The 26928-nt window shown below is 60.0% G+C and overlaps 1 protein-coding gene across 3 annotated transcripts in view; it reads right to left on the bottom strand.

Annotated features, from left to right (window-relative positions):
- Positions 1-2661: 2661 nt before the first annotated feature.
- Positions 2662-26928, bottom strand: part of NECTIN2 (nectin cell adhesion molecule 2) — a 37600-nt gene continuing 13333 nt past the window's right edge. Inside the window, exons 2-9 of one of the 3 annotated variants that reach the window (XM_074938470.1) lie at positions 22707-23057; positions 21817-22110; positions 21446-21563; positions 19879-20027; positions 9102-9246; positions 7432-7495; positions 3873-3962; positions 2662-3323 (exon numbers count right to left, since the gene is read on the bottom strand). In XM_074938470.1, coding sequence (XP_074794571.1) covers positions 3144-3323; positions 3873-3962; positions 7432-7495; positions 9102-9246; positions 19879-20027; positions 21446-21563; positions 21817-22110; positions 22707-23057 — 1391 coding nt within the window. In that variant the 3' untranslated portion in view covers positions 2662-3143. Of the gene's footprint in view, positions 3324-3872; positions 3963-7431; positions 7496-9101; positions 9247-17063; positions 18315-19878; positions 20028-21445; positions 21564-21816; positions 22111-22706; positions 23058-26928 lie in introns of those variants that run through there. The other 2 variants (XM_074938472.1, XM_074938471.1) reach the window with 2 other exon arrangements.

The raw sequence follows: 26928 nt of genomic DNA, 5'->3' as shown, positions 1-26928 counted from the left end.
AGCTCCGCCCCCTCCACGCCGCCATTGGCCAGCGCCGACCGCGACTCCGCCCCTTCTGCCTCTATCGAGTATATCCATTGGCTAAGGGTAGAGAAAGCTCCGCCTACTTCCGGGGTTCCCTGACCTCATGGGCTGTTGCCCCTCCATGTCCCGCCTGTTCCGGCGTATGGAGGATCGTCATTGGGTAGAGTCTCCACGGACCCCGCCCCTATGAGCCATCGCTATTGGACAGACCTGCGTATGACCCGCCCCTCTCCGCGATACCACATCTATTGGCCACTGTGTCACCGTGCCTCGCCCCTTTCCCATGCCGCCTTCCCGTTGGCCGGAGGCGAGGCCAGGCCCAGGAGCTGCTGCTGATTGGCCGCCCTCCCAGAGGCGGGGCCCGAGGGCAGCAAGTTCGGTTGCACGGTGCGGCCGCAAGGTCAGAGCTGTGGCATGGTCCCGGCATGCACCGCGGCAGCCATAGAGTCTGCGGGGGCGCGTGTGCTGTGGCGTCGCCATTTTGGAGGCGGAGCCAGATACCAACCCCGCCCCCCCGAGGGTGGGGTTTCCAGCCCCCCCACAGGTATGGGGGTCGGGAGCGAGGGAACCTGCCGGGGCCTGGATCCCAGTGTCCGCCCCAGAGGCTGGCGGTGTCCAGGCCCCCCCCAGCGCGTGGCAGCGCCCAGCCCCCCCCCCAGAAAATGTCAGTGCCCAGCCCCGCCCCCACTGCGTGGCAGCACCCAGCCCCCCCAGATGTCAGTTTCTTCCCCCCCGAGAAAATGTCAGTGCCCCCCCAGCGCGTGGCAGCGCCCAGCCCCGGCACAGGGCACAGGATGTTCCTGGCGGGTGCTCCAGGGGGATGCTGGGCCTGAGCCTCGCCCCCACCCCTCCCGCGCCACGGGTGGCAGTTTCAAGGCCCTCCCCAGTGCTCTCCCCCACTCCCAAGGCAGCAGCTCTTGCAGCTGTTCCCATCCCCAGAGGGAGACATGCCACCAGCTCTGGTTTAGAAACATTTATTTTAAGAAACAGCAAATACAAAAAACAAATCCCCAACCCAGACCCAGTCGCTCAGTGGCGGGTCCGAAGGCACCAGGGCAGCAGCTAAAGCCCCAGACCCAGACCCAGACCCGGTCGCTCAGGAGCGGGTCCGAAGGCACCAGGGCAGCAGCTAAAGCCCCAGACCCAGACCCAGTCGCTCAGTGGCGGGTCCGAAGGCACCAGGGCAGCAGCTAAAGCCCCAGACCCGGTCGCTCAGGAGCGGGTCCGAAGGCACCAGGGCAGCAGCTAAAGCCCCAGACCCAGTCGCTCAGGAGCAGGTCCGAAGGCACCAGGGCAGCAGCTAAAGCCCCAGACCCAGACCCAGTCGCTCAGTGGCGGGTCCGAAGGCACCAGGGCAGCAGCTAAAGCCCCAGACCCAGTCGCTCAGGAGCGGGTCCGAAGGCACCAGGGCAGCAGCTAAAGCCCCAGACCCAGTCGCTCAGTGGCGGGTCCGAAGGCACCAGGGCAGCAGCTAAAGCCCCAGACCCAGTCGCTCAGGAGCGGGTCCGAAGGCACCAGGGCAGCAGCTAAAGCCCCAGACCCAGTCGCTCAGGAGCGGGTCCGAAGGCACCAGGGCAGCAGCTAAAGCCCCAGACCCAGTCGCTCAGGAGCGGGTCCGAAGGCACCAGGGCAGCAGCTAAAGCCCCAGACCCAGTCGCTCAGGAGCGGGTCCGAAGGCACCAGGGCAGCAGCTAAAGCCCCAGACCCAGTCGCTCAGGAGCGGGTCCGAAGGCACCAGGGCAGCAGCTAAAGCCCCAGACCCAGTCGCTCAGGAGCGGGTCCGAAGGCACCAGGGCAGCAGCTAAAGCCCCAGCCCCAGACCCAGTCGCTCAGTAGTGGTTCCGAAGGCACTAATCACCCTGTTCACTCAGGATGTCTGCAAAGGCACAAAGAGAAGTTGCTAACCCCCCATCTTTAATTTGACACCCGTGGGGAGGGAGAAAGAAGCAGCAGCAGAGGTGGATTTATTTAGAGACCAATCAAGTTAGTAACACAAAAAAACCCTTCACATTCTCAGATACCCCATGGAAGGTGGTTTTACAGCGGGGACCAGGGCAGGGCCCAGAAGCAGGAGGGAGGAGGGATTGATGGCAGGGCCCCCGACCCAGCTGGGTTGGGGAGTCGCTGAGGCAGGGATCCTGTCTAAGCCGATGATGAAATGCAAGTAGAGAATCCAGGCTGGGGTTGCACCCTCCCCACACTTGCTCCTTGCAATAGGGCAGCTCCTTGCAGCAGTGAATGGGCTGACCCACCGGTGTGTGGACAAGGAACCAGCCCCACAGCGACAAAGGGAGCACTCCCTATTCCCCCAGCCTCTCACCCATCCCCACTCACACAACCCCACCCGCTAGCGGCAGCAGCAGGGAGCTGCTCCTACAGTAACTAAAGTCACCCTCATGCCCGGCCAGGGGAAGATGCTGCCTCCCGCCCCGTCATGACTCCGACAGAAGGCAAGGAGAGACTGTTCCCCTGGCATGGAGACGGGGAGGATGAGTTCTGACCTTTGGGAAATCCAGACTTCTAGCACTGAGGCCTCCAGGCCCCAACACCCTGCTCCCCCCCCTCAAGCCAGACCCCCCCAGACCTGCTGAGGGCTGCAGCCTCACTGACCCCACTGGGAGCAGACAGGACAGGAGCCCAGTTGGGGTTGTGAGCCAGGCACCAGTGTCAGTCCAGGGAGCCATGGGCAGAGCCAGGTGTCTGCCTAGAAAGTCAAGGGGGGCCCCCTGTGTCCGTCTGGGTGGGGGTAATCTCAGACATACAGGGCTCAGGGAGCAGTAGGGGTGGGGCAAGGAGCTGTACACCTGTCCGGAGAGTCATGTGTCTGTCCGAGACTGGGGATCCCAGGGAGCTGTGGGGGTGGGGAAGGGAGCCATGTGTCTGTCTGAGCTGGGGGATCCCAGGGAGTGGTGGGGGTGGGGACTAATAGATTTCAAGGCCAGAAGGGCCCATTGGGATCATCTAGCCTGATGTCCCATATAACAGGCCAGAGAACTTCCCCAAAACCCCAGGGAGCACCTCGGTTGGGGTCTCATGTACAGGGCCGGGGGAGCTGCAGGGAGTGGGGAAGGGAGCTGTCTGTCTATCCAGGGAGACACGAGTCCATCTGTGCCAAGCTGTCAGACGTACAAGGCCCGGGACATAATGAAGCCCTGCTCGGGGACACCCTCCCCTGAGGCGAAGGACAGGGCGTCATAGATTGGGTTGATCTGGTCCAGGTATTCGTCCTCCAGGCTGGGCCCCATCGTTGCTGGCTCCTTGTCCTCCAACGTAGGCAGCTCGTGGTACCGTGGTAGGTCCTGCAAGGAGATGGATGGACAGATGGGGTGGGCAGCAAGGTCACCGACCCCTAGGGGATCCTCTGTGCTCACAGAAAGACAGATGGACTAGTGGGTTAGAGCAGTGAGGGCTGGGAGCCAGGACTCCTGGGTTCTGTGCCTAGCTGTGGGACAGGAGTGGGGTCTAGTGGGTTAAAGTAGAGGGCCTGGGAGCTAGGACTCTGGGATTCTATCCCTGACTCTTGGAGGAGAGTGGAGTCTTGTGGTTAGAGCAGCGGTGGGGGGTGTCTAGGAGTCAGGACTCCTGAGTTCTACCCCAGCGCTGGGAGGGAGTGGGGTCTGGTGGGTTAGAGCAGTGGGGGCTGGGAGCCAGAACTCCTGGGTTATGTCCTCAGCTCTCAAAGGGGAGAGGGGTGTTTTGGGTAGACCTGGGGCAGAGGTTCCCAGAGGAGTTTCTGATCCGTCCTGGATGTTCTTATCAGGGATAATCCTAGTTGAGAGGATTGGGCACCTGATCCCCCTGCCCAAGACCCTGCCCCCTCGCATCCCCTCCATCCCCCGAGTAATTACCGGCTCTGTGGGATCCACTGCAATGCTGGGCTCAAAGTAGGCAGCTTTCAGTGGGATATTCTCAACCTCAACCTCGGGGGGATTAGAGACCTGGAACGAACCAGACACATGAGAGGGAAGAGGATCTTTACAAGCAGGCTGGCTAACCTAGTGAGGAGGGCTTTAAACTAGGTTCACCGGGGGAAGGAGACGTAAGCCCTGAGGTAAGTGGGGAAGTGGGATACCGGGAGGAAGCACGAGCAGGAGCGCGCGAGAGGGCAGGGCTCCTGCCTCATACTGAGAAAGAGGGACGATCAGCGAGTTATCTCAAGTGCCTTTACACAAATGCAAGAAGCCTGGGAAACAAGCAGGGAGAACTGGAAGTCCTGGCACAGTCAAGGAATTATGATGTGATTGGAATAACAGGGACTTGGTGGGATAACTCACATGACTGGAGTACTGTCATGGATGGATATAAACTGTTCAGGAAGGACAGGCAGGGCAGAAAAGGTGGGGGAGTTGCACTGTATGTAAGGAAGCAGTATGACTGCTCAGAGCTCAAGTATGAAACTGCAGAAAAACCTGAGAGTCTCTGGATTAAGTTTAGAAGTGTGAGCAACAAGGGTGAAGTGGTGGTGGGAGTCTGCTATAGACCACCGGACCAGGGGGATGAGGTGGACGAGGCTTTCTTCTGGCAACTCACGGAAGTTACTAGATCGCAGGCCCTGGTTCTCATGGGAGACTTCAATCACCCTGATATCTGCTGGGAGAGCAATACAGTGGTGCACAGACAATCCAGGAAGTTTTTTGAAAGTGTAGGGGACAATTTCCTGGTGCAAGTGCCGGAGGAACCAACTAGGGGCAGAGCTCTTCTTGACCTGCTGCTCACAAACCGGGAAGAATTAGTAGGGGAAACTAAAGTGGATGGGAACCTGGGAAGCAGTGACCATGAGATGGTTGAGTTCAGGATCCTGACAAAGTGAAGAAAGGAGAGCAGCAGAATACGGACCCTGGACTTCAGAAAAGCAGACTTTGACTCCCTCCGGGAACTGATGGGCAGGATCCCCTGGGAGAATAACATGAGTGGGAAAGGAGTCCAGGAGAGCTGGCTGTATTTTAAAGAATCCTTATTGAGGTTACAGGAACAAACCATCCCGATGTGTAGAAAGAATAGTAAATATGACAGGTGACCAGCTTGGCTTAACAGTGAAATGGCCCACCTTGATTATCATACACATTGTAAGGAGAGTGGTCACTTTAGATAAGCTATTAGCAGCAGGAGAGTGGGGTGGGAGGAGGTATTTTTTCATGCTTTGTGTGTATATAAAAAGATCTTCTACACTTTCCACAGTATGCATCCGATGAAGTGAGCTGTAGCTCACGAAAGCTTATGCTCAAATTGGTTAGTCTCTAAGGTGCCACAAGTACTCCTTTTCTTTTTGCGAATACAGACTAACACGGCTGTTACTCTGAAACCAGTGAAATCCTTGCTGATCTTAAACACAAAAAAGAAGCTTACAAGAAGTGGAAGATTGGACAAATGACCAGGGAAGAGTATAAAAATATTGCTCGGGCTTGCAGGAGTGAAATCAGGAAGGCCAAATCACACCTGGAGTTGCAGCTAGCAAGAGATGTTAAGAGTAACCAGATGGGTTTCTTCAGGTATGTTGGCAACAAGAAGAAAGTCAAGGAAAGTGTGGGCCTCTTACTGAATGAGGGAGACAACCTAGTGACAGAGGATATGGAAAAAGCTAATGTACTCAGTGCTTTTTTTGCCTCTGTCTTCACGAACAAAGTCAGCTCCCAGACTACTGCACTGGGCAGCACAGCATGGGGAGGAGGTGACCAGCCCTCTATGGAGAAAGAAGTGGTTCGGGACTATTTAGAAAAGCTGGACGAGCACAAGTCCATGGGCCGGATGCACTGCATCCGAGAGTGCTAAAGGAGCTGGCGGATGTGATTGCAGAGCCATTGGCCATTATCTTTGAAAACTCATGGCAATCGGGGGAAGTCCCGGACGACTGGAAAAAGGCTAATGTAGTGCCCATCTTTAAAAAAGGGAAGAAGGAGGATCCTGGGAACTACAGACCAGTCAGCCTCACCTCAGTCCCTGGAAAAAACATGGAGCAGGTCCTCAAGGAATCAATTCTGAAGCACTTAGAGGAGCGGAAAGTGATCAGGAACAGTCAGCATGGATTCACCAAGGGCAAGTCATGCCTGACTAATCTAATTGCCTTCTGTGACGAGATAACTGGCTCTGTGGATGAGGGGAAAGCAGTGGCACAGTTCCTTGACTTTAGCAAAGCTTTTGACACGGTCTCCCACAGTATTCTTGCCAGCAAGTTAAAGAAGTATGGGCTGGATGAATGGACTATGAAGTGGATAGAAAGCTGGCTAGATTGTCGGGTTCAACGGGTAGTGATCAATGGCTCCATGTCTAGTTGGCAGCCGGTATCAAGTGGAGTGCCCCAAGGGTCGGTCCTTGGGCCGGTTTTGTTCAATATCTTCATTAATGATCTAGAGGATGGTGTGGATTGCACCCTCAGCAAGTTTGCAGATGTCACTAAACTGGGAGGAGAGGTAGATACGCTGGAGGGTAGGGATAGGACACAGAGGGCCCTAGACAAATTAGAGGATTGGGGCAAAAGAAATCTGATGAGGTTCAACAAGGACAAGTGCAGAGTCCTGCACTTAGGACGGAAGAATCCCATGCACCGCTACAGACTAGGGACCGAATGGCTCAGCAGCAGTTCTGCAGAAAAGGACCTAGGCGTTACAGTGGACGAGAAGCTGGATATGAGTCAACAGTGTGCCCTTGTTGCCAAGAAGGCCAATGGCATTTTGGGATGTATAAGTAGGGGCATTGCCAGCAGATCGAGGGACATGATCGTTCCCCTCTATTTGACATTGGTGAGGCCTCATCTGGAGTACTGTGTCCAGTTTTGGGCCCCACACTACAAGAAGGATGTGGAGAAATTGGAAAGAGTCCAGCAAAGGGCAACAAAAATGATTAGGGGACTAGAACACATGACTTAGGAGGAGAGGCTGAGGGAACTGGGGATGTTTAGTCTACGGAAGAGAAGAATGAGGGGGGATTTGATAGCTGCTTTCAACTACATGAAAGGGGGTTCCAAAGAGGATGGCTCTAGACTGTTCTCAGTGGTAGCAGATGACAGAACAAGGAGTAATGGTCTCAAGTTGCAGTGGTGGAGGTCTAGGTTGGATATTAGGAAAAACTTTTTCACTAGGAGGGTGGTGAAACGCTGGAATGCGTTACCTAGGGAGGTGGTGGAATCTCCTTCCTTAGATATTTTTAAGGTCAGGCTTGACAAAGCCCTGGCTGGGATGATTTAGTTGGGGATTGGTCCTGCTTTGAGCAGGGGGTTGGGCTAGATGACCACCTGAGGTCCCTTCCAAACCTGATATTCTATGATTCTATGATTTTATGACCCCGGCCAGAGCCAGCAATGTGCTGAGCTGCTCATCTGAGCCAGGGAGAGAACCCAGGAGTCCTGGCTCCTTGCTCCCCGCTAGATACATCCCCCCTGCCCCCTGGAGGTAGCAGAGATGTGGCACCTACCAGCTCAGGGTCCTCAATCTTCTTCTGGGGAGGGGGCGGCTTGTATGCTGGGGGCCCATCCAGGCTAGGGGGCAGGGGAGTTGGAGGCAGAGAGGTTATTGTGGGTGGGGGCAAGGAGGAGAAAGCATGTCCCTGACCCCCTACCCAAATCGTCTTCCAGACCCTCATCACCCTTCCCACACACTGACCCCCTCCCCTTCCTCACTTCCACCTCCTCCACCCCTCAGAACCCCCAAACCCCCTCCATACCTCTGACCCCCAGATTCCATCCCCCAAGCTCTGATTCTTGGATGCTCTCCGAGCCCCCTCCCCTGATCTTCCTGCCCAAACCCCGACCCCTGCACACCCAGACACCGCTCTGTTCCCCGAACCCTGACCCCTGTGCTCCCAGACACCGCCCTGTTCCCTGACCCCCCAAACCCTGACCCCTGCGCTCCAGGTACTGCCCTGTTCCCTGACCCCTGCACCCCCAAACACTGTCCTGTTCCATGAATGCCAACCCCTCTACCCCCAGACACTGCCCTGTTCCCCAAACCCCTACCCCTGGACCCCCAGGAACCACCGTTTCCGAAAACCTGACCCCTGTACGCCCAGACACCGCCCTGTTCTCCAAACCTGACCCCTGAACTCCCAAACTCTGCCCTGTTCCCCCCCAGACACTGCCGTGTTCCCCGAATGCTGACTCTTGCGCATCCAGACACTGCCCTGTTCCCTGAACCCCAACCCCTGCACCCCAGACCCTGCCCTGTTCCCCGAACACTGACCCATGGGTCCCCACATTGCCCTATTCCCCAAACCCTGTGCCCCCAGACACTACTCTGTTCCCTGAACGCCCACATCCCGACGCCTACGACCCATACAGTGCCCTGTTCCACAAACCCCAACCCCTGTGCCCCCTGGTACTGCCCTGTTCCCTGAACCTTGACCCCTGCGCCCCAGACACCACCCTCTTCCCCAAATCCTGCACCCCCATGCACCACCCTGTTTCCCTGTTCCCCGAACCCTGAGCCCCTAGGCACCGCCCTGTTCCCCAAACCCCGACCTCTGCGCCCCCAGCTCCACCCTTTTTCCCAAACCCCGACCCCTGTGCCCCCAGACACCGCCCTGTTCCCCGAACCTCAACCTCTGTTCCCCCAGAAACCACCTTTTTTCCCGACCTCTGCGCCCCCAGGCACTGCCCTGTTCCACGAACCCTGACCCCTCTACCCCCAGACACTGCCCTGTTCCCCAAACCATGACCCCTCCACCCCCAGGCTCCACCCTGTTCCACGAACCCTGACCCCTGCGCCCCCAGGCTCCACCCTGTTCCCCGAACCCCAACCCCTGAACTCCCAGACACTGCCCTGTTCCCCAAACCATGACCCCTCCACCCCCAGGCTCCACCCTGTTCCCCGAATCCCAACCCCTGAACTCCCAGACACTGCCCTGTTCCACAAACCCCGACCCCTGCACCCCCAGACACCGCCCTGTTTCCCAACCCTTGTGCCCCCAGACACTGCCCTGTTCCTTGAACCCTGACCCCTGCGCCCCCAGGCACCGCACTCTTCCCCGATCTCTGCGCCCCTGGGCACCGCGCTTTTCTCCAAACCCCGACCCCTGCACCCCCAGGCACCGCACTGTTCCCCGATCCCTGCGCCCCTGGGCACCACGCTATTCTCCGAGTCGCTCACTCGTCGTTGTCCTGCTCTGTGCGATTCTTCTGCTGCTGGCGGAAAATCAGGACCCCAGTGGCCACCACGGCCACGGCCACGATGGCAGCAATGATGCCACCAATGATGCCCCCTGTGCTGCCCGCGCCATCCATGTTGGGCTGGGCTAGGAAAGAGAGGAAGAAGGGGCGTGAATGGATGAGGGGCAGTGCCACAGGGGAAGGGCTGTCACCCCCCTGGCCTCTATATGGCCCCCCAGGACGTCCTGTGGGCACAGAGGAACCATCCTCAGGATCTGCATCCCCTCCATAGCCCCAGCATCACAGACCTGCCCCCGCCCCAACCTCACCCACCCTCCAGTCCCCCTATCCCTCCACTGAAATCTAACCTTTACCCCTCACTCTAATCCATCCCTCAGGCCAGCCCCTGTCCCTCCCCCAGCCCTAACCCCTGACCCGTTCCCCTTTTGCCCTATTGGGATTGGGCCAGGCACCCCCCAGACCCCCTGGGGTCCCAGCTGCTCACTCTGGCCCAGCCCTCAGGAGCCCACCAGGTGGCGCTGCCAGGCTGAGCTATCCAGGGGGCAGCAAGTTTGTGGGCCCAGCACCAGGTCCTGGACCAGCTGGGACCCCACCAAAGGAGCTGACCCCAGCCAGCCTGGCTCTGGTCCCCACCCTCCCTCCACTCCCACGCTACACTGAGTGTGGCTGCGGGGGGAGGGGGAGGGTTCATTGCATGAGAGTGAGCAGGCTGGGAAACACGGTTCTACCCATGGCTCTGGGGAGCGGGGCGTGGGGGGGGTGCAGAACTCCTGGGTCCCATTACCAGCTCTGAGAAGGGAGTGGGGTCTAGTGGGTTAGAGCAGCGGGAGGGGGGCTGGGAGCACTGTTCCCTCTAAGCTCTGTGCATGTGTGCGCGCCCACAAATCCTGAACCCCATGCACATGGCGAAACACTGGGCGCACAAAAATTTGCACAGAAGAAATTTTTTGCCCTCACTGCCTGTCAAAAATTAGAGGGAACATTGGCTGGGAGCCACGACTCCTGGGTTCTGTTCCTGAGCACAAGGCTTGAGGGGGTGCAGAAAAGCTCCCACCTCCCGGTTCTCGAGATGGAGCATTGGTCCTGCCCTATAGATGTGAGCGTCACCTCCCACCTCCCCAGAAAGCCACACTGTACTTGCAGGTGTGTGAGGAGCTCGCTCTCCCTTCTCTGCCAGCCAGTGCATCCAGCCTGCAAACTCTCCCTTCCCCCTGCTCTCCGGGGAGAGCCCAGAATTACACACAGCCCCATGCATTATGCACAAGCAACTGGGAATGCTGCCAGGCCATTTCATTTTAGCTTGGGGGTGGGGGCTGGGGGCTTTCAAGTTGCCGTGTTGCAGAAACCCCCATGGAGCCAGAGATCTCAGCACCAGCAGGGACAGGCTGGTCTGGGCCTGGCCTCTCCCCATCCAGCAACCTGGCGTCAGGCTCCCTTAGCGAGACATATCCCTGGCTGCCCCGGAAACCCTGCAGTTATGGGGGGTCCCTGGCCATGGGGAAAGCCCCTCCTAATTCTCACCAGGTGAGAGCTGGCCCATGGCCCAAAGCAGAGGGTTTAACATGCACTTGTAACTGTAACTCTGCCGGTTTGCGTCAGTGGAGTCTCCTCCTATGCCGGGGAGAGGAGGTAGAGCGTAAGCAACAGGGCTGGGTCTCAGGACTCCTGGGTGCTGTTCCCAGCTGTCGCTGACTCCCCGGCTAACCTTGGGCCAGTCCCCGCCTCTCTCTGGAGCCAGTTCTCAGCTGGGAAACGGGGATAAGAGCTCGAGCTCTGGCTGTCTTCCCTACTTAGACCGGGAGCAATTCAGTACCCAGCCTGACAGAGCCCCCGTCTCAGCTGGGGTCTGTGCAGTGCCTGGCACCACGTGAGGCCCCCACACTTGAGCCTCCCGCAACACACGTCAGTAAGAACAACACTCTCCACATGTTACAGACAGGTTTCAGAGTAGCAGCTGCGTTAGTCTGTATCCGCAAAAAGAACAGGAGGACTTGTGGCACCTTAGAGACTAAAATTTATTTGAGCATGAGCTTTCGTGAGCTACAGCTCACTTCATCGGATGCACGCAAAGCTTATGCTCAAATAAATTTGTTAGTCTCTAAGGTGCCACAAGTCCTCCTTTTCATGTTACAGATAGTGGCCGAGATTTCCAAAAGTGCCTGGTAATTTTGGGCACCCACCTCAACACTCCTGAAAAGGGAGCCTTGTTTTTCACAGGGCAGATGCTCAGCACCTCTCCCCTCCCAGAGCCAGGATAGAACCCAGGAGGTCCTGGCTCGCAGCCCCCTCCTCGGCTCTAACCACTAGCCCCCCACTGCTGAGGGTACAGCCAGGTCTCTGCTGAGACACTGGGGGGAAGGCAGCAGTACAGCCTTTGGGGCCTGTGCTGGGATGGCAGCAGGTGCCTCATGGGATCCGAAACCCATCAGCTCTCACAGGGGGAGGGGCTGTCTCAGGGTTCCCCCTCCCCCGCCACTGATGTGGGGGGAAGTCAGAGCCAAGTTTCACTGTGTGCAGGAGATGAAATACCAAAGCACTGAAACACTCACACAGGGCCCCCCCATCACCTCCTCCCATCTCCAGGGCTGGGAATGCAGCAGTCCCCTTATCTTATCACGCTGCCTGGCCCGTGGGAACAAAGTCCGACTCCTCCACTGCGCCTGCAGCCAGCCCCGGCGCCTGCAGTCCCCGCATAGCTCCCATCCCCCCACGGCCCCCCTTCTCGCACCACCCCCGGCCTGCCTGCAGACAAGCACTGGCTCTTCCCCCCAAGCATCAGTGTGTGTCCCCCATGGGCTCCAGTTTCACCTTCAGCCTTGGGGTGTGCCCAGCTCTCATCCGCCTCTCACCTCCTGCCCCCACAGGTGCCATGGGCCTGGGACCCCACAGCCCAGACCCTTGGCCTCCCCAGCTCCTTCCCAGGCTGTGGGGCCCTGAGACTCCCCAGCTGTGAACCCCCCCCATCCTTCCACTCCCCATCTCCCTCCGTGGCTCTGAGACTCCCCCAGCTGTGAACCCCTAGTCCTCCAGCTCCCCAGCTCCCCCCAGGTTCTGGGGCCCTGAGACACCCAGCTGTGAACTCCAGCAGACACCCCCCAACTGTGAACCCCTGGTCCCCCAGCTCCCCCCCGGGCTCTGGGGCCCCAAGACCCCCCAGCTGTGAACCCCCCTTCCTATCTCCCAGGCTCGGGGGCCCAGAGACCCCTCCCAGCTGCGACCCCCCAGCTGTGAACCCCCAGACCCCTCCTGGGCTGTGGGGCCCCAAGACTCCCCCAACTGAGACCCCCAACTTTGAGAACCTGAGTCCCACAGCTCGCAGGCCCTGAGACTGGGGGCTCAGGTGACACTTCCCTGAGGGGCACATTACCAGCGGCCACAGGCGCTAGGCAGGGAGGGTGATAGGATGCCAGGCTAGTGACCCCCTCCCAAAGGGAAGGCAGATCCAATGGCTAGGCCCTTGCCTAGGACTCAGGAGCCTTGAGTTCCATCCCCTGCTCTCCCCAGCCTTCATGTGCCTAGGAGGGTATGTCCCATAGGGTGGGCCCATGGGGCAAAGCCCCTGCAGTGGCGAGTCTCCGAGCTGGAGGCTTGCGCTCTGTATGGTGACAGCCCCTGCAGGGGGGCGCAGTATAGCAAAGTGCATTGAGATCCCCGGCTGACACCACAGGTGAAAAACCCTCCCACCGTCCCCTCTCTTGGCAGGAAACAGTCCGGGTGCGAGGGGGGGAAATGGTGTTTCCCCTAGAAATGTTTGGATGAAACTGAAATAGGACGCAGGGCTTTGGCTTAGTGTTTCTCCCTTTGCATAAACAGAAAAACAACCCTGTTCTGTGTGACTCAGCATTCACAGACACTGGGGAAGAGCCTCAAAGCTCGACAGGAACTCGCTCCTGGTCAGCCCCCCCGCGGTTTGCTAGAGGTGGATCCCAAAGGGTCCACACATTATTGAACCATCTGCTGATCCTTCAGCAGCTGAGCAATTGCTACAGGCGGCTGCAGAATCCAACAGCTCCCTGCTAACTCCACAGCCCCTCGGAGAGATGGGCCGAGGCGGGGGGAAGTCCCATAGCCCCCCAGCTCCCGGAGTCACAGGCTGATGGGATGGGAGGGGCTCGGCTTGTGCATTTTACAAAAGGGAAGTTCTAGCCTGCGGCTTTTTGGGAGAAAAGTTACACGACATGGAGTGTGACCTCTACAGGCTCAGACAGACGCTAGAGAGAGGTCACAGAGCAGGAGCCCCCCGCGCCAGGCGCTGCACAAACACAGACGGGCTACACGTGTCTCTAACCTCCAGGCATCCTCCCAGCAACCCCTTGCCATCGATCCCTGGGAAAATCCCTGCTTCTCCCTGCAGCCCCACTTCCCTGCCAGGAATAAACACGGGCTATTTATACACCACACAGCCACTTAGAACTATGCCCGCAGCTCAGGCGAGCTGCAGAGAGGAAATCACAGGACTTCCAGGAACGGGCAGAGACGGGGGTGGGAGAGTTTGGGGGATGGCGTCACGCACCGGTGCTTGAGGACTTGCCCTTTCACTTCTGCCTTCACCCCAAGGGATTCCCCTTGCGCTGCAGAGAGCCGCAGGAATGGAGCTGAGCACAGTCCCGGCATCCGACTGGCATCCTCTCCGCCCTACAGCAACCGCTGCCTACCATGAACCCCCAACCCCACAGACCCCCTGCCTACCATGCACCCCACCGAGACCCCCTGCCTACCATGCACACCACCAACCCCACAGAGACCCTCTGCCTAGCATGCACCTCACCAACCCCAGAGAGACCCTCTGCCTAGCAAGCATCCCTCCTGTTGGCATGACCTCATCCCTCACAGAAGTCCCCTACCTGGCATACACCCCATCCCTGCACCCTGCCTGGCATGCCCTCACCCAGCCTGCACCCACCCCCCAGGGTGTGACCAGCCCATCCTCCCAAACCTAGAGCCCAGCCCAGGGCTGGGAGAGAGGCAGATGCTATTTTTAACTCAGGCAGCTTCATCCTCAGCTCAGCGGCTGCAAAGGAAGCCAGGGCCAGTCCCCTGCGGGGAGGATGGGGGGACATGGGGGAGCTGCACTTGTGTAAAAGGGGAATAGCCCCAGTACTGCTGCTTCAGCTCCCAGCCCTTGGCAACGTCAAAACCCATGTGGAACAGGCTCCGGGGGGGCGGACAACAACACGCGAGGGGTCACCGTGTATCCAGCCCCCCAGCACAGGGGTTTCCCATGCGGCAGATCCTGCAGTGTCTGGGGTGCCCGGGGGGGCAATGGCATCATCTCCCCCAGCACCAACATCCCTGCTGCCTGCCCCGCGCCAGCCCTGGCTCCAGCTGTGGAGAGCTCTGGCTGCTCTGCAGTGGTCCCTAAAAGGGCACATGCATATGTGGGGGGGCTCACCCAGGTGTCCTTGGCCAGAGCAGGCCCCCCACCCCCGTGCTGGGCAGTTGGGAGGGATTCAGTTAATTGGTCTTTAGCGGCCTACAAAAGCTGCCCTCAGACCCCCGCCCCATGCTATACTTGGGGCTGCAGCAGGGCAAGAAACGGGTGCCCCAACCCCCTGCCGTGATTCAGCAAGACTGAGGCTCCTGCTGGGGATGGGGTCCCTGTCTGGGCACCCCCCAACCCCTCGCTTACCCAAGGGGACGCTCAGCAAGATCATCAGGCAGCAGGTTCCCAACGGATGAGAGGAAGCAACTCCCCCCGCAAGGCAAGGGAGCCACTGGAACCCAGTGCTACCGGACATGGGGAGTCACCCAGGGAAAGAACACCAGCAACTGCTGGCAAGTCGTGCACCCCAGTGCGGGTATGACACCGATCTCTAAGAGGGTCAGGATGAGACCTGCCTGAGGGGTGGGGGGAGTGGCCAATCATCACCTTGCAGGGCTCTCTCACCTCCCCTCTGACACACAGCACCGGATGGGAGACAGGATGCTGGGCTAGATGGGCCCTCACCTGGCAACTGCTAGATACCAAGCCTCAGCTAAAAGGCAGTGGATCCGACCCTGGGCTGGGGAGATGGCAGCCAGGCTGGGGGGTGGGTCCCAGGCCTTCCCAGCGCTACTGCCCAGTCCCAGCAAGCGTGGAACAGCTGCGAGCACTTCAAAGCTGGGAGCTGCCGGGTCAGGGCCAGGTCGGCCAAAAACCAACCGCAGGACTGCTGAACTGACACCACAAGCTCCCAAGGGGCATGGGGGCTGGAGGGGGGCTGCCCCAGGCCTGCAAAGCCATGCCAGAGCAGCACGGGGGAGACAAGTCCCACAACAGATCACAGAGCCCGGGTCTCCCCAGCGCCTCCAACCTGGGCAGGCGGCACTGGCAGAGAATTAGGGGGATCCCAGCAGTGGGGGAGGTGGGTGGCACAGGGGAAAGGGGGGGAATTCTGGGGAGAGGAGCAGCAGAGAATCAGGGAGGGACCCTCGCAGGGAGGAGTGGGGGGAGGAGCCCCAATACAGAACCCAGGAGAGCAAGTCAGTCTGGGGCCCCCTTACTGGTTTCCCAGTTCCCCCACCCCGACATCTGGCCCCAGCTCCTCTCAACGTGGCCTGTGCACGAACATACACCACATTTCACACCTGAGCGGATGCTGCTTGTGGTGACAAGGGCCCGAAACCGCAGACACCTGCAGCGACACTCACAGGCCTCCCCAGTCCCCAGCCCGGGGCAATGGGCCCCCAGCCCTCCAGGCTGACCCTTCCCCCGTCAGATGGGCTCCCGCCCAGCCTGGAATCTAGGAAGGCGCAACTGGGCGCGAGACAAACGGCAGAACCTGCGGCGCCAACAGAGCCGGGCGACCCCCCGAGCGTGCCACCAACCTGGGCAGCTACTAATAAAATGGACGTTTTCCAACTCAAACCTGGACCCGCCCCAGAGCAGACTGGGTTTGGGGAGCAGGTCCAACTGATGCTTTCTGTTGCCTCAGACACTGCACGTGAGCCAGCGGGTCTGATGTTCCCACGCCCCCCCCCCGGGGATTTTTAGTTTTCTGTTGATTAAAATGGAAATTTCTGTGACCACACAGCGAAAAGCACCAGCCGTTTCGGTTGGAAAGTTTGGGTTTTTTCCTGCCCACAGAAGTCGTTTCTGCCCATCTCTAGATAGCTGGCGATTCACTGTCCCCGCACACACCCCCTTCTATACCCCTCCAGCGCAATGCCCCATAGACACCCCTCACCCTGCTAACAATGCACTTCCAGTGTGCCCCCAGCCGGCTCCCTCCCACGCACACCCTGCGTATGTGCCCCCAGGACACCCTCCTTAGCGCTGCGCATCCCCCCAGCATGCACTCCTTGGTGCTCCGCGCCCCCCCCAGCATGCCCGCCTTGGTGCAGCATGCCCCCCCGGCACCATGCACCTTCTCCAGCATGTCCTCCTTAGCGCCGTGCACCCCCCCCAGCACACCCACCTCGGCATCATGTCCCCTACCCCCCCAGGACACCCACCTTGACACCACACGCCCCCCGAGCACACCTGCCTTGGCGCCGCATGACCCGTCTTGGCACAGCACCCCCCTCCCACCAGCACGCCCTCCTTGGCGCTATGCCCCCCCCAGCATGCCCTCCTTGACCCCGTACACAGCTGCCCTCCCAGACAGACCTGACTTCATGCACATGCCCCTGCCCTCCCAATAATGCAGACTCTTCCTCCCGCCACCTGCGCAGCCCTTCATGCTGTGCCCTGCCCCCCCCCCAGCAATACTCTTTTCAGCCCCTTCTTCCCCCCAGCAATGAGAAGAGACAGGGCTGGGCCTGGGGTCCAAGGAGACTTTATTACACACAAAATGGAGACAGACTGTTACGGTGCCATAGCAACCAACACACTATGAAAATAACCTCTCTAGGGAGCTCGGGGGCCCCAGGATATTTACACTGAGGGAGCTCGGGGGCCCCAGGATATTTACACGGAGGGGGCGGAGGAGCTGGCACCGTAAGACACAGCAGGGGGGGGGGGCCAGCGGCTGAGAACAGTGCGTGGGCGGGGGGGCGTAAACAGACTGTCACACACAAACGCTAGGAGACAAGGGAGAAACACTGCTCCCTAGGGCAGAAGTATACTGGGCGCCCCAGGGCCATCCACCCCCAAAGCTGGGCAGGTCACAGACATAGGGTGCACCTCGGGGAAGCCACCCAAAGTGAGATGGGGTCACACAGACTCTCCCGCTCTCATTCCAGGTGGGGCAGAATCAGGCAAATCACATCTTGAATCAAGGGAGCTGTGTGGGCCATCTTTTAAAGGGGGAGGGGGATCTGTGTTCCCCCATTTTCAGCCAGGCTGGGGCACCCCAGCACAGCCCCAGTCCCGTCCCCCATCGTCCCCCCCCCCGACCTCCGAGGATGACGCCTGGCTCGGGAACTACTCTAGTGTACAAAAAAAGAGGCATCAGCACGAACCTTCCTGTTGGGAGGGGGGCTCATCTCCCCATCCTGCCCCCCTTCCCAGCACTTGGGGGTCCCCAGCCCCATGTGTTCACCCAGAGCAGAGCATCCCCATCCCACCACATGGGTGTCAATGGAGCCTTTCCCCCAACACAAGGGTGCATCTCCCCCCACCTGGCCAGGCAGCCGAGACCCGCCTCCTGCCTGGGGCTGGCGGGATCACGAGTGAGGAGTCCAGCATCCTTGGCCCCCAGGAGTTTCCACAGCCCCCTGAGTTAATCCATCTCTGCTCCCCAGAGTCTCTCGTCCACTCCCGCGAGGGCTTCACCCCCCATTGTCTCGGCTTCCCCGCAGGGCAGGGCAGGGCAGAGCAGTCACACGTAGACAGCCGTCTTGGAGATGATGGACCCGTCATGCTGCGACTCCATGTCGTCGTCCTCGTAGCCGCTCGGAGCGCTGTGCCCGGGGTGGGCGCTGAGCCGCAACATGGGCCCCACCTCGTCAAGCCGCTCCTCCTCCTCCTCTTCCTCCTCGTGCCGCTGGCCGGGGTAGCTATAGGGGCCGGGCCGCTCCCCGGGGGCCCCCTCGCCTGGTGCGGCCTTGAGGGGCCGGTCCAGCTCCGAGTCGGGGCGGTAGGTGAAGTTGTGGGGTGCCCCATTGCCGTAGACGCGGGTGGTGGGGTCATAGGCACCCTTGACAGGGGGGCGGGCACGGCGCCGGCGGAGCAGGAAGAATACCAGAGCCCCCAGCAGGGCGAGGGCCAGGATGCCCCCGACGAGGCCCCCAGCCACGGCTCCGGCGCTGCTCTGCAGCCTCGTGGGGTGCTCTGGAGTAGAGAAAAGACGGGGCAGGGGGTCACTCTCCGAGCTTCAGGGGATGGAGCCGTGGGGGGAGGGACGGGGTCGTGGCGACCCCTTGGTCATCTGACGCGCGCTTCCATGCAGAGCCGGGTCCTCCTGGGGCCGAGACGGGGTCTCCCCTCCCTTCCCCGCTCTGCCCAGTGCCCCCAAAACTCACACCCCGCCTGGGCCCACAATGCACCTGGGCCCCTGCACGCCCATTCCAACAAGGCACCCAGCTGTTGGCACATGCCTCACCCCCTGCCCTACCCCTCCAATGCACCTGGGCCCCACATGCCCATCCCCCTCAACACATCTGGCTGTTGGCACATGCCCCACCCCCACCCCACCGGGCTGTTGGCACACACCAAGCCCCCTGCCGCACAATGCACCTGGCTGTGGACACATGCCTCACCCCCATAATGCACCGGGCTAGTCGCACACACCAAGCCCCCTGTCCCCCTCTCCACAATGCACCCGGCAGTTGGCACACACCAAGCCGCCTGCCCCGCCATGCATCCGGCTAACGGCACCTCGCCTGCCCCACAATGCACCCGGTTATTGGTATATGCCCCACACACTCCCCCACAACGCACCTGGTTTGCCCTGCCCTCCCACAATGCACTTGGGTATTAACTGACCCCGCCCCCCCCCTTGACCCCCATATTAATGTTCACACATGCTGCAAGGCCTACAAAGCCTGGCTGCTGCAGGAGCCTCACACCTGTGTGCAGATCCTGAGAGCAGAGAATTATTGGCACAGGACAGTCACAGGCATCCCCATCCCCGCAATGCTGCCCAGTCACCACCAGAGCAGTAACAGCGGGAGTCCTGATGCCAGCCCAGCCCAGCCCCCTGCTTAACCCACTAGACCCCCCCCTCCTACCCCTAAGAACCAGGGAGAGAACCCAGGAGTCCTGAGACCAGACCAACCCCGATTGACTAGGAAAAGCTGAAGCTGCGGGAGATTACCCCAGCTCCCGGGCTGCAGGACCCCTGGGGAGGTGGGTGAGTGGGGGGGAAGAGCCTGCAGCTTCCGGCAGGGGTGTGGGAGAGCCCACCACACCCCCAGAAAAGGCAATGAGATGTAACACATTCCCCGAGCAGCTTCCACCAGCTAGGCAGGGCCTCTGCCCCCAGTCCCTCGCTCAGAGGGCACAGGCTCCAGAGCAATGCCTTGGGGAGAGGCGATGAAGCGGCCGGGGGGGGGGAGGGGGGGAGGGGTAGGCGCCAACAACATTTGCAGGGACCCCCTCTCGCCCCAGGAGAGGCCCCTTCGCCTCCCAGGGGATGACACAGACACCCCTCCCCCACTCCTGGGAGCCCCACCCTCTGGAACTTCCAATATCCCTGCATGAGATCACGCCACCTTCCCCTGGGAGCCCCCCCAGCACACAGACACCCCCAGCCCCGGATGAGCCTCCCACCCCCACCCTGCGCTCCTCCAGCCCTTTGAACAGACCCTGGACCCAGATCACACACCCGTCCCCCTGGTGGGGGAGGGGACACCCCCCATTCTCAGCCACCAGGAAAGGACCCCCGCGCACTCACCTCGCACCAGGATGATCTGCTCGACCCGTGTCGTCCCCACGCTATTAGTGACCTGGCAGATGAAGGTCGTGTTCACCGCCACGTCCACTGACTGCACCAGCAGCCGGTCGCCCTGTACCTGCACCGTGGGGGGCAGCGGCCCACTGGGGCTGGGGGAAGGGAGGGGAGAGGCTGGTTAGAGACCAGGGCAGGGGGACCTGACTCCCAGCATACCCACCCCACGCCCTTCTCAGACCTGGGGTTTGACCTGGCTCCCAGCCCCATCCCATGCTCTACATACTAGACCCCACGTCCCTCCCAGAGCTGGGATAGAACCCAGGACTCCTGGCTCCCAGGCCCCGCCCAGCCATTTGACTCCTTCAGGTGTGCATTCAAAGCAGGAACAACCCCCAACACACTTGCTGCTGACACACTATGGGGAGTGGGGGGCAGAGGGAGACCCAGGCAGCGGTGGGTAGCCACTGGGACAACGGTTCCGAGCTCTGTGCCAGGGGCTGGGTGGGGCCCCCCAGGTAACCCCTCCGATGCTCAAAGTAAGCGTGGCTGCCACACTGCCCAAACCACACTGAGCCCCAGCCCCCAGCCGCAGTCCTCCCCGGCACAGGGCTCTCCTTTCAGCCCGGCTGCCGAGTGACCAGCAGCTGGTTGCCCTGCTCCTAGCAGGGTCTGGGGGTCGGGGGGGTGCAGCTGTTCCTCCCAGGTGGGAAAGATGAACTGGTTCGGACCATCAGCCTCCCGAGCCTTGCAGAAGCGGGGACAGAATGAGACAGCCCCCTCCCAGCCAACCAAGTCTCCCACAGGGACAGGTCACCCTGAGGTGAGGGGCCCGCCTACAAAGAGTGCCCGGGGCCCCTCACTAGCCTGGCTCTGGGGAGTTTGGGGCCCTGCTACCCAGCAGAACAGGACCTGAGGCCCTTCACAACCTAGAAAAACAGGTTTGGGAGCTGGTTTATGTTTTCATTTCCTCCTCCCCATGGGAGCAGCACCATGAGCCAGGACCTGCCACCCCTCCTGTAAATGTAATCCCTTTGTCCCCTGGAACACCCCTTCTCCCATGATGGGCACAGAACCCAGGAGTCCTGGCTCCCAGCCCCGCAGCTCTAACCCTCTAGACCTCACTCCCCTCCCACAGCCAAGGATCCTCTCTCCCTGCCATAACCCCAGGGCAGCCTGCACCCCAAACCCCTCATCCCCGGCCCCACCCCAGAGCCTGCACTCCCAGCCGGAGCCCCAGCCCTGAACCCTCATCCCTGGCCCAACCACAGAGCCCCCTCCCACACTCCAAACCCCTCGGCCCCACTCCCACCACATGAATTTTGTTTTGTGCATGTGCACATGGGTGGGAAAAATGAGAGGGAACACTGCCTCCCAGCCCCCCCTGCTCTAACCCACTAGGCCCCACTTGCCTCCCAGAGCCAGGGATACAACCCAGGAGTCCTGGCTCCCAGCCCCCCTGCTCTAACCCACTAGATCCCAATCTAGGAGTCAGCCAGTGTGTTTTGGGGGTGGGGAGGGGGGGGGTCTAACAGCAGCATCTCCTCCCCCATGGGCCTGTGCAGGGACTCACGTGCTCCAGGAGTAATGGGTGGGTTTGGGGTTCCCTTTGGCCACACATCTCAGCACGGCCTCACTCCGGCTCACGTACCAGTTGTCATCATAGCCCTCGATGGTGACTTGGGGGGGGTCTGTGGAGAAAGCAGAGGGGCCAGTCAGACCCTACCACCTGCCTTTGGGGCCCAAGCTATCCTTGTCCCAGAGACAGAGAACCCAGGAGTCCTGGCCCCCAGCCCCTCCCCACCTTCTAACCCACTAGACCCCACTTCCCCACCAGGGACAGGAAAGAACCCAAGAGTCCTGGCTCCCAGGCCCTCTGCTCTAGCCCCCACTCCCCTCCCAGAGCCGCGGATGGGACCCAGGAGCCCTGGGCCCCGCACTCACACAGCACGGACAGCGTGACAGGGATGTTCTCCGGCTCCGTCAGTGTCCTCTGGCTGATGACGCAGGTGATTTGCTCCTGGTCTGCCACCGCCGTGGGCACCATGTTGAACTGGCTGGTGACAGTGACGGTGCCGTCTCCGTTGGTCACCTCGGAGGCATTGAAATTGCCGGGAAGGGTGGCGACCCAGGTGATGCGGGAAGGGGGTTTGCCATTGGCTGAGGTGCAGACGGCCACCGGGATCATGGTGTTACCCGCCACCACCTTCCGCGACTCGGCCGTGTTGGTGGGCCTGGCTGGGGGGACCAGAGGGCAGGGTTAGCCAGTGGCGTTCCCCAGGCTCCTCCAGCCAAGATCAGGGGTGCCGTCGCGCCAGGCACTGCGCAGAGATTGGACTTGGCCAAGCTCCGTGGGAGCTGATCCAGGAGTCCCAAGTTCCAGCTCCCCGGACTCATCTCGCCAAGATCCTGTCGCTGAAAGTCCCTTTCCCAGCAGCTGCCCACCGAGATCTTCTCCCAGGGCGGCCTGGTAGCCGTGCCTAACTAGGCTTTCCCCATCGTTAATTAAAGCAATTAGCACAGGCAGTTCTGCCCATGTCAGACACAGGAACGAGGAACCCCGAGGCACCGATTTCACCACTTCCCCTGCCCTGGGAGTGGCGCAGGCTGCATCTGACCCCAGGGGCATCCCACAGACCATTCCCTAAGAAGATGGGACCTGCAGGCCAAACCATCAGCCCCACACCCCCCCTAGAGGGGAAGGCCTGTATCTCACTCCCCCACCCCCACCCCAGCCAGTCCCATGCCCTTGGGTGGGATTGGCACACCCTAGAAGGGAAGGCCCCATGTGACATTCCCCCCAACCAGTTCCCCGCCTGGGGCGCCCCCCTCACCCAGGATGCTGAGTGTGGTGACCCCATCCTCGTTGCCATGAGGGTAGGTGGCGAATTCGCAGATGTAGGTGCCCTCGTCGCCCATGCGCAGGGGCTGGATGATCAGCGTGGCGTCCTGCAGGGAGACGTTCAGAAACCGGATTCTGCCACTGTTGTCCAAGGGGAAGTTGGGCTTGTGGTCCGGGAGGTAGACAGCCACATTCTGCTTCTTGCCCCCCATCTCCTTCATCCAGGTAACCTGGCTGACCTTGACGTCGGAGCTGGTTGTGGGGAAGAGGCATTGCAGCGTGGCCTCGTCGCCCACATAGCCCGTGACCTCATTCCGGACCTTCACCCGCTGGGTCAGCACCACTGTGGGGGGAAGAGACAGAGCCAGTTAGTGGGACAGGGACAGCCACTAGACCCAATGCCACTCACAGAGTTGGGATGGAACCCAGGAGTCTGCTCTCCCAGACCCTCCTGCTTTGACCCGCTGGACCCCACTCCCCTTCCAGAGCTAGAAACGAGGATTCCTGGCTCCCAGCCCCCCTGTTCTGACCACTAAACGCCACTCCCCTCACAGAGCCAGAACAGAACCCAGGAGTCCTGGTTCCCCGCCCCTCTGCTCTGACCACTAAACCCCACTCCCCTCTCAGAGCCAGGAAGAGAACCCAGCCCCCCAGCTCTAACCACTAGACCCCACGTCCTTCCCAGAGCCAGGACAGATCCAAATGTCCTGATTCACAGCCTAGAGAGAGACTGAGCTGGTTAGTGATTGTGGGGGGAGAACAAGAGACACACACCCCCACGAGTATCCCACACTGAGCTCCAAGCCCCTGCAGCTCAGAGATGGCCAGCTCCTCACTGGGGATGCCCCTCTGACAGGGAGATGTGGAAGGCTGGGAACCACAACCCCAGAGAGTTACAGATGGGTTTGGGGGGATAATTCCCATAGGAGCCATTTAAGTTGCAGGTGTTATTCTGGGGGTCTGACTAGATGATCTAATGGTCTCTCCACCTATGGACCTGCTTTTCCTGCCCGCCCGGGACCCTTCTACCCACAGATCCAGGGCGATTCAGGTCAGAAGGGACTGTTTGTGCTTGCAGTCTGACCTGCTGTATAGCACAGGCCAGGGAATTCGACGCAGTCCCCCTGCACAAACCCGCCTCTCAGTGAGAGCCCACCACTTCCCATGGGAGTCCCTCCCAATCCACTCAGAACTGGTGCCTTGTTTCCAGTTGTACCATGTCTGGCTTTACTGTCCCATCACTGGCTCCTGTCCTGCTTCTCTGCTCGGTTCAGAGAGCCTTTCAGCGCCTGGGACAGTCACCTCCTCAGGGGCGTTGGAGCAGCGTGTAGAGGGGGGTGCCAAGAGCCACTGAACCAAACTGTAAACTCTGCATGTGATGGAAACCACTTTGACCCCCCGACCCCTGCACCTCGTGACCCTTGTGAGACGCTAGCCAGACCGAGCACGCTCAGTCTCACTCCAAGGCATTTTCTCCAGCCCTCAGATCATTTCTGCAGCTCTTCTCTGCCCACGGGTTTAACTCTATGGGTTTGGGGCACGCAGAGCCCTGTACGAACACGCCTGTTCCTGGGTCGTTTGCCCAAGTAACAACGCCTGGGCAAGGGCTGCACAGGGAATTGCTCCGATAGAACTGACTGCGGCAGCTTTGTAACCAGTCCAATGGCATGCTTAGACCTAAGTCCACCTCCAGCCAACCCAGTGTGTCCACAGGGCCATTTACACCAGTTACCTGAATCCATTTAAACCCAGACCTTAAAGAGGTGCAGCTCTGCATATAGACAAAGCCAAGGGACAACTGGGGCTGGTTCAGAAAAGGGAAAAGCTAGGCTGCATACCATGGAAAAATATCACAACAGAGAGATGGATCAGGCTGGAGAATTGTCTCCCCAAAGGAAGAGCTGGGAGCCCCAACATTGGGCAAGGGGTCCCTGTATAAATAGCCCCATGCCCCATCCCGTCAGGGATGCACCAGATGAAGATCTCTTCCGCTGTGCTGCCATGAATTCGTAAAGGAGCAAGCGTGCTGTTTAAAGCGCTGTCACCCTCCTGCGCCCCAATCCAGAGCGAGGGAGAATCGGGCAGAGGCTGCCAGCCGTGGGACATGGGAAGGTTTCTAGCCCAGCCAGCTGAATGCTGCTACAGGTGCTGATCAAATGCACTCCATTTAACAGGCCCCCTTGCACCCGATTTGCTCATCCCGCTAACCGGAGACAGCGCTGCTCTCCCAAGGAGACCCATGCAGGATCTGGGAGCCTCCCCCGGCCATCTGTCTGTCCAATGTGCCACTGTATTCCAGCACAGACAGCCTGACTCGTTCTATCCACAGCCCCAGACCTGCATGCACAGATACACGCCCATCCAACTCTCTCACACAAAGGCTTCCACCTCTCCCTGTACAGTCACTAATCTGAAATTTTCGTGACTCAGGGCCACGTAAGACCCATTGTTTTTGTTTCTGAAACTCTTCCTCCCCCCGCCCTGATTTGGCTGGTTTTGCCTTCTGCTTTTTGAGCTGTTTTCTTGTCTCCTGACACCCCACCCTGCCAGCCAGGAGAGCCAGAATGGACTTTTTCCAAACAAAAGCGGCAAGTCTCAAATAAATCACATGACCCTGGGAGCTGGGTCTTTATGAAGAAACATCAGATAGCACAAGAGTCGTGACAACAGCAGCACAAGTCAGGCAGAGCGCTGGATCTCCCCAGCCACGCCCCCAGTGTGCATCTCCACACCCCGTCTCCATGCGGACATCCCTGCTCCCCCCGTACCTGCATGGCTGCATCCATACAGACTGCGTGTTTACACATACAGGGGTGCAGGCTGAAGGCACAGTGCATTTTCAGGCTGCTGAAGCCGGTCTGGCTCGGACTTCGCTATCTGAGCCACTTCCATTGATTCGGCTTCACCCTCCCGTGCCCAGGACGTTGACCCGATTTCATGAACCCCCAGCCAGGGGGGGACGCGCTGCAGATCGGGAGCTGCCTGCTTCCAGTTAAGCAGGTAAGAGCCTTGGGTCTGAGGTCAGAGGGCCCCGACACAGATTAGCCCCAAAGGCCCCCAGCTCCAGCAGTACCAGTCCCACACTGCAGACATGCCACGGGGCCCAGGATCACTCACAGCCGCCTCCCTTCAGCTGAAGATGTGCACCTCTGCGAGTGTCCCGGCACGGGTGCCCCCCCGCGGTTTGGATTTGCCCCAGAGCTGCAGCTTATCTCCTCGCACCAGTCCTGACCCCTGTTCCAAATGCAGACAGCGGTACAGGGCCTGCCAGCCACCACCTCCCTCACACACACCCCGTCCCAGACCACTACAAGAGTTAGAATACCCCATGGATAGGAACAGCCCCGTGCCTCACTCCCTGAGCCAGCCAGTCCCCCGCCCCGGGAAAGGCCCTGAATCCCATTCCCCGCCCCACTCTGAGCCAGCCCACCCCCTGGCTGCTGCTCCCAGATGGGGATTCCCCCTTGGTATGACTCTCACACACAGAGCCCCACCTATCCCATAGCTGGGCCTGCGTCCGAGAGATCACGGCCACCACCCCGACCTGGCCCACAGGAACCGGCCAACATCTTGTACTACAGCCTGCGCCAGTCCCAGAGCTCCCTGTTGGCCCCAGGGGGAGGAACCAAACACTGTCGCAAATAAATTCTTCGTATCTCAGAAAACACCTGTTACTCACCAGACACAGCTGGTAAATGACTCACCACCAGCACATAGTGAGTTGGCAGCAAAGCTACGAATGGAATATAGGAGTCCTGGCTCCCAGCCCCCTGCTCTAACCACTAGACACTGCTCCACTCCCAGAGCAGGGATAGAACCCAGGAGTCCTGGCTCCCAGGTCCCCCCCCCCCAACTCTAACCCACTAGACCCCACTCCCGTCCTAGTGCCTGGGACAGAACCCAGGAGTCCTGGCTCCCAGTCCAGCCCCCTTAAGAACTGGCCCATTCTCCTCCTCCAGCAGAGCTGCGAGCCTGTGTCCATCCAGGCTGGGGGCACACAAAGCGTGGTATCTGGGCAGAGATTTGGGGGACATGGATGCAAATCCAGCCCACACACACACACACACACAAAGGCCTCATGTCCCCTGCTACAGAGATGAGGACAGCAGACGGCTCAGGGCAATGCAGCCCAGTTCTCCCCGCTTTTCCAGGCTGCTGGGTAAGGTGCCAGCTCCTCTGCTTCACAGACAGTAACCTACTGTCCCTGCCACAGC

The sequence above is a fragment of the Natator depressus genome, chromosome 24 (assembly GCF_965152275.1).
Source record: "Natator depressus isolate rNatDep1 chromosome 24, rNatDep2.hap1, whole genome shotgun sequence".
Taxonomy (NCBI): domain Eukaryota; kingdom Metazoa; phylum Chordata; order Testudines; family Cheloniidae; genus Natator; species Natator depressus.
This window is presented reverse-complemented; position numbering and strand designations above follow the sequence as displayed.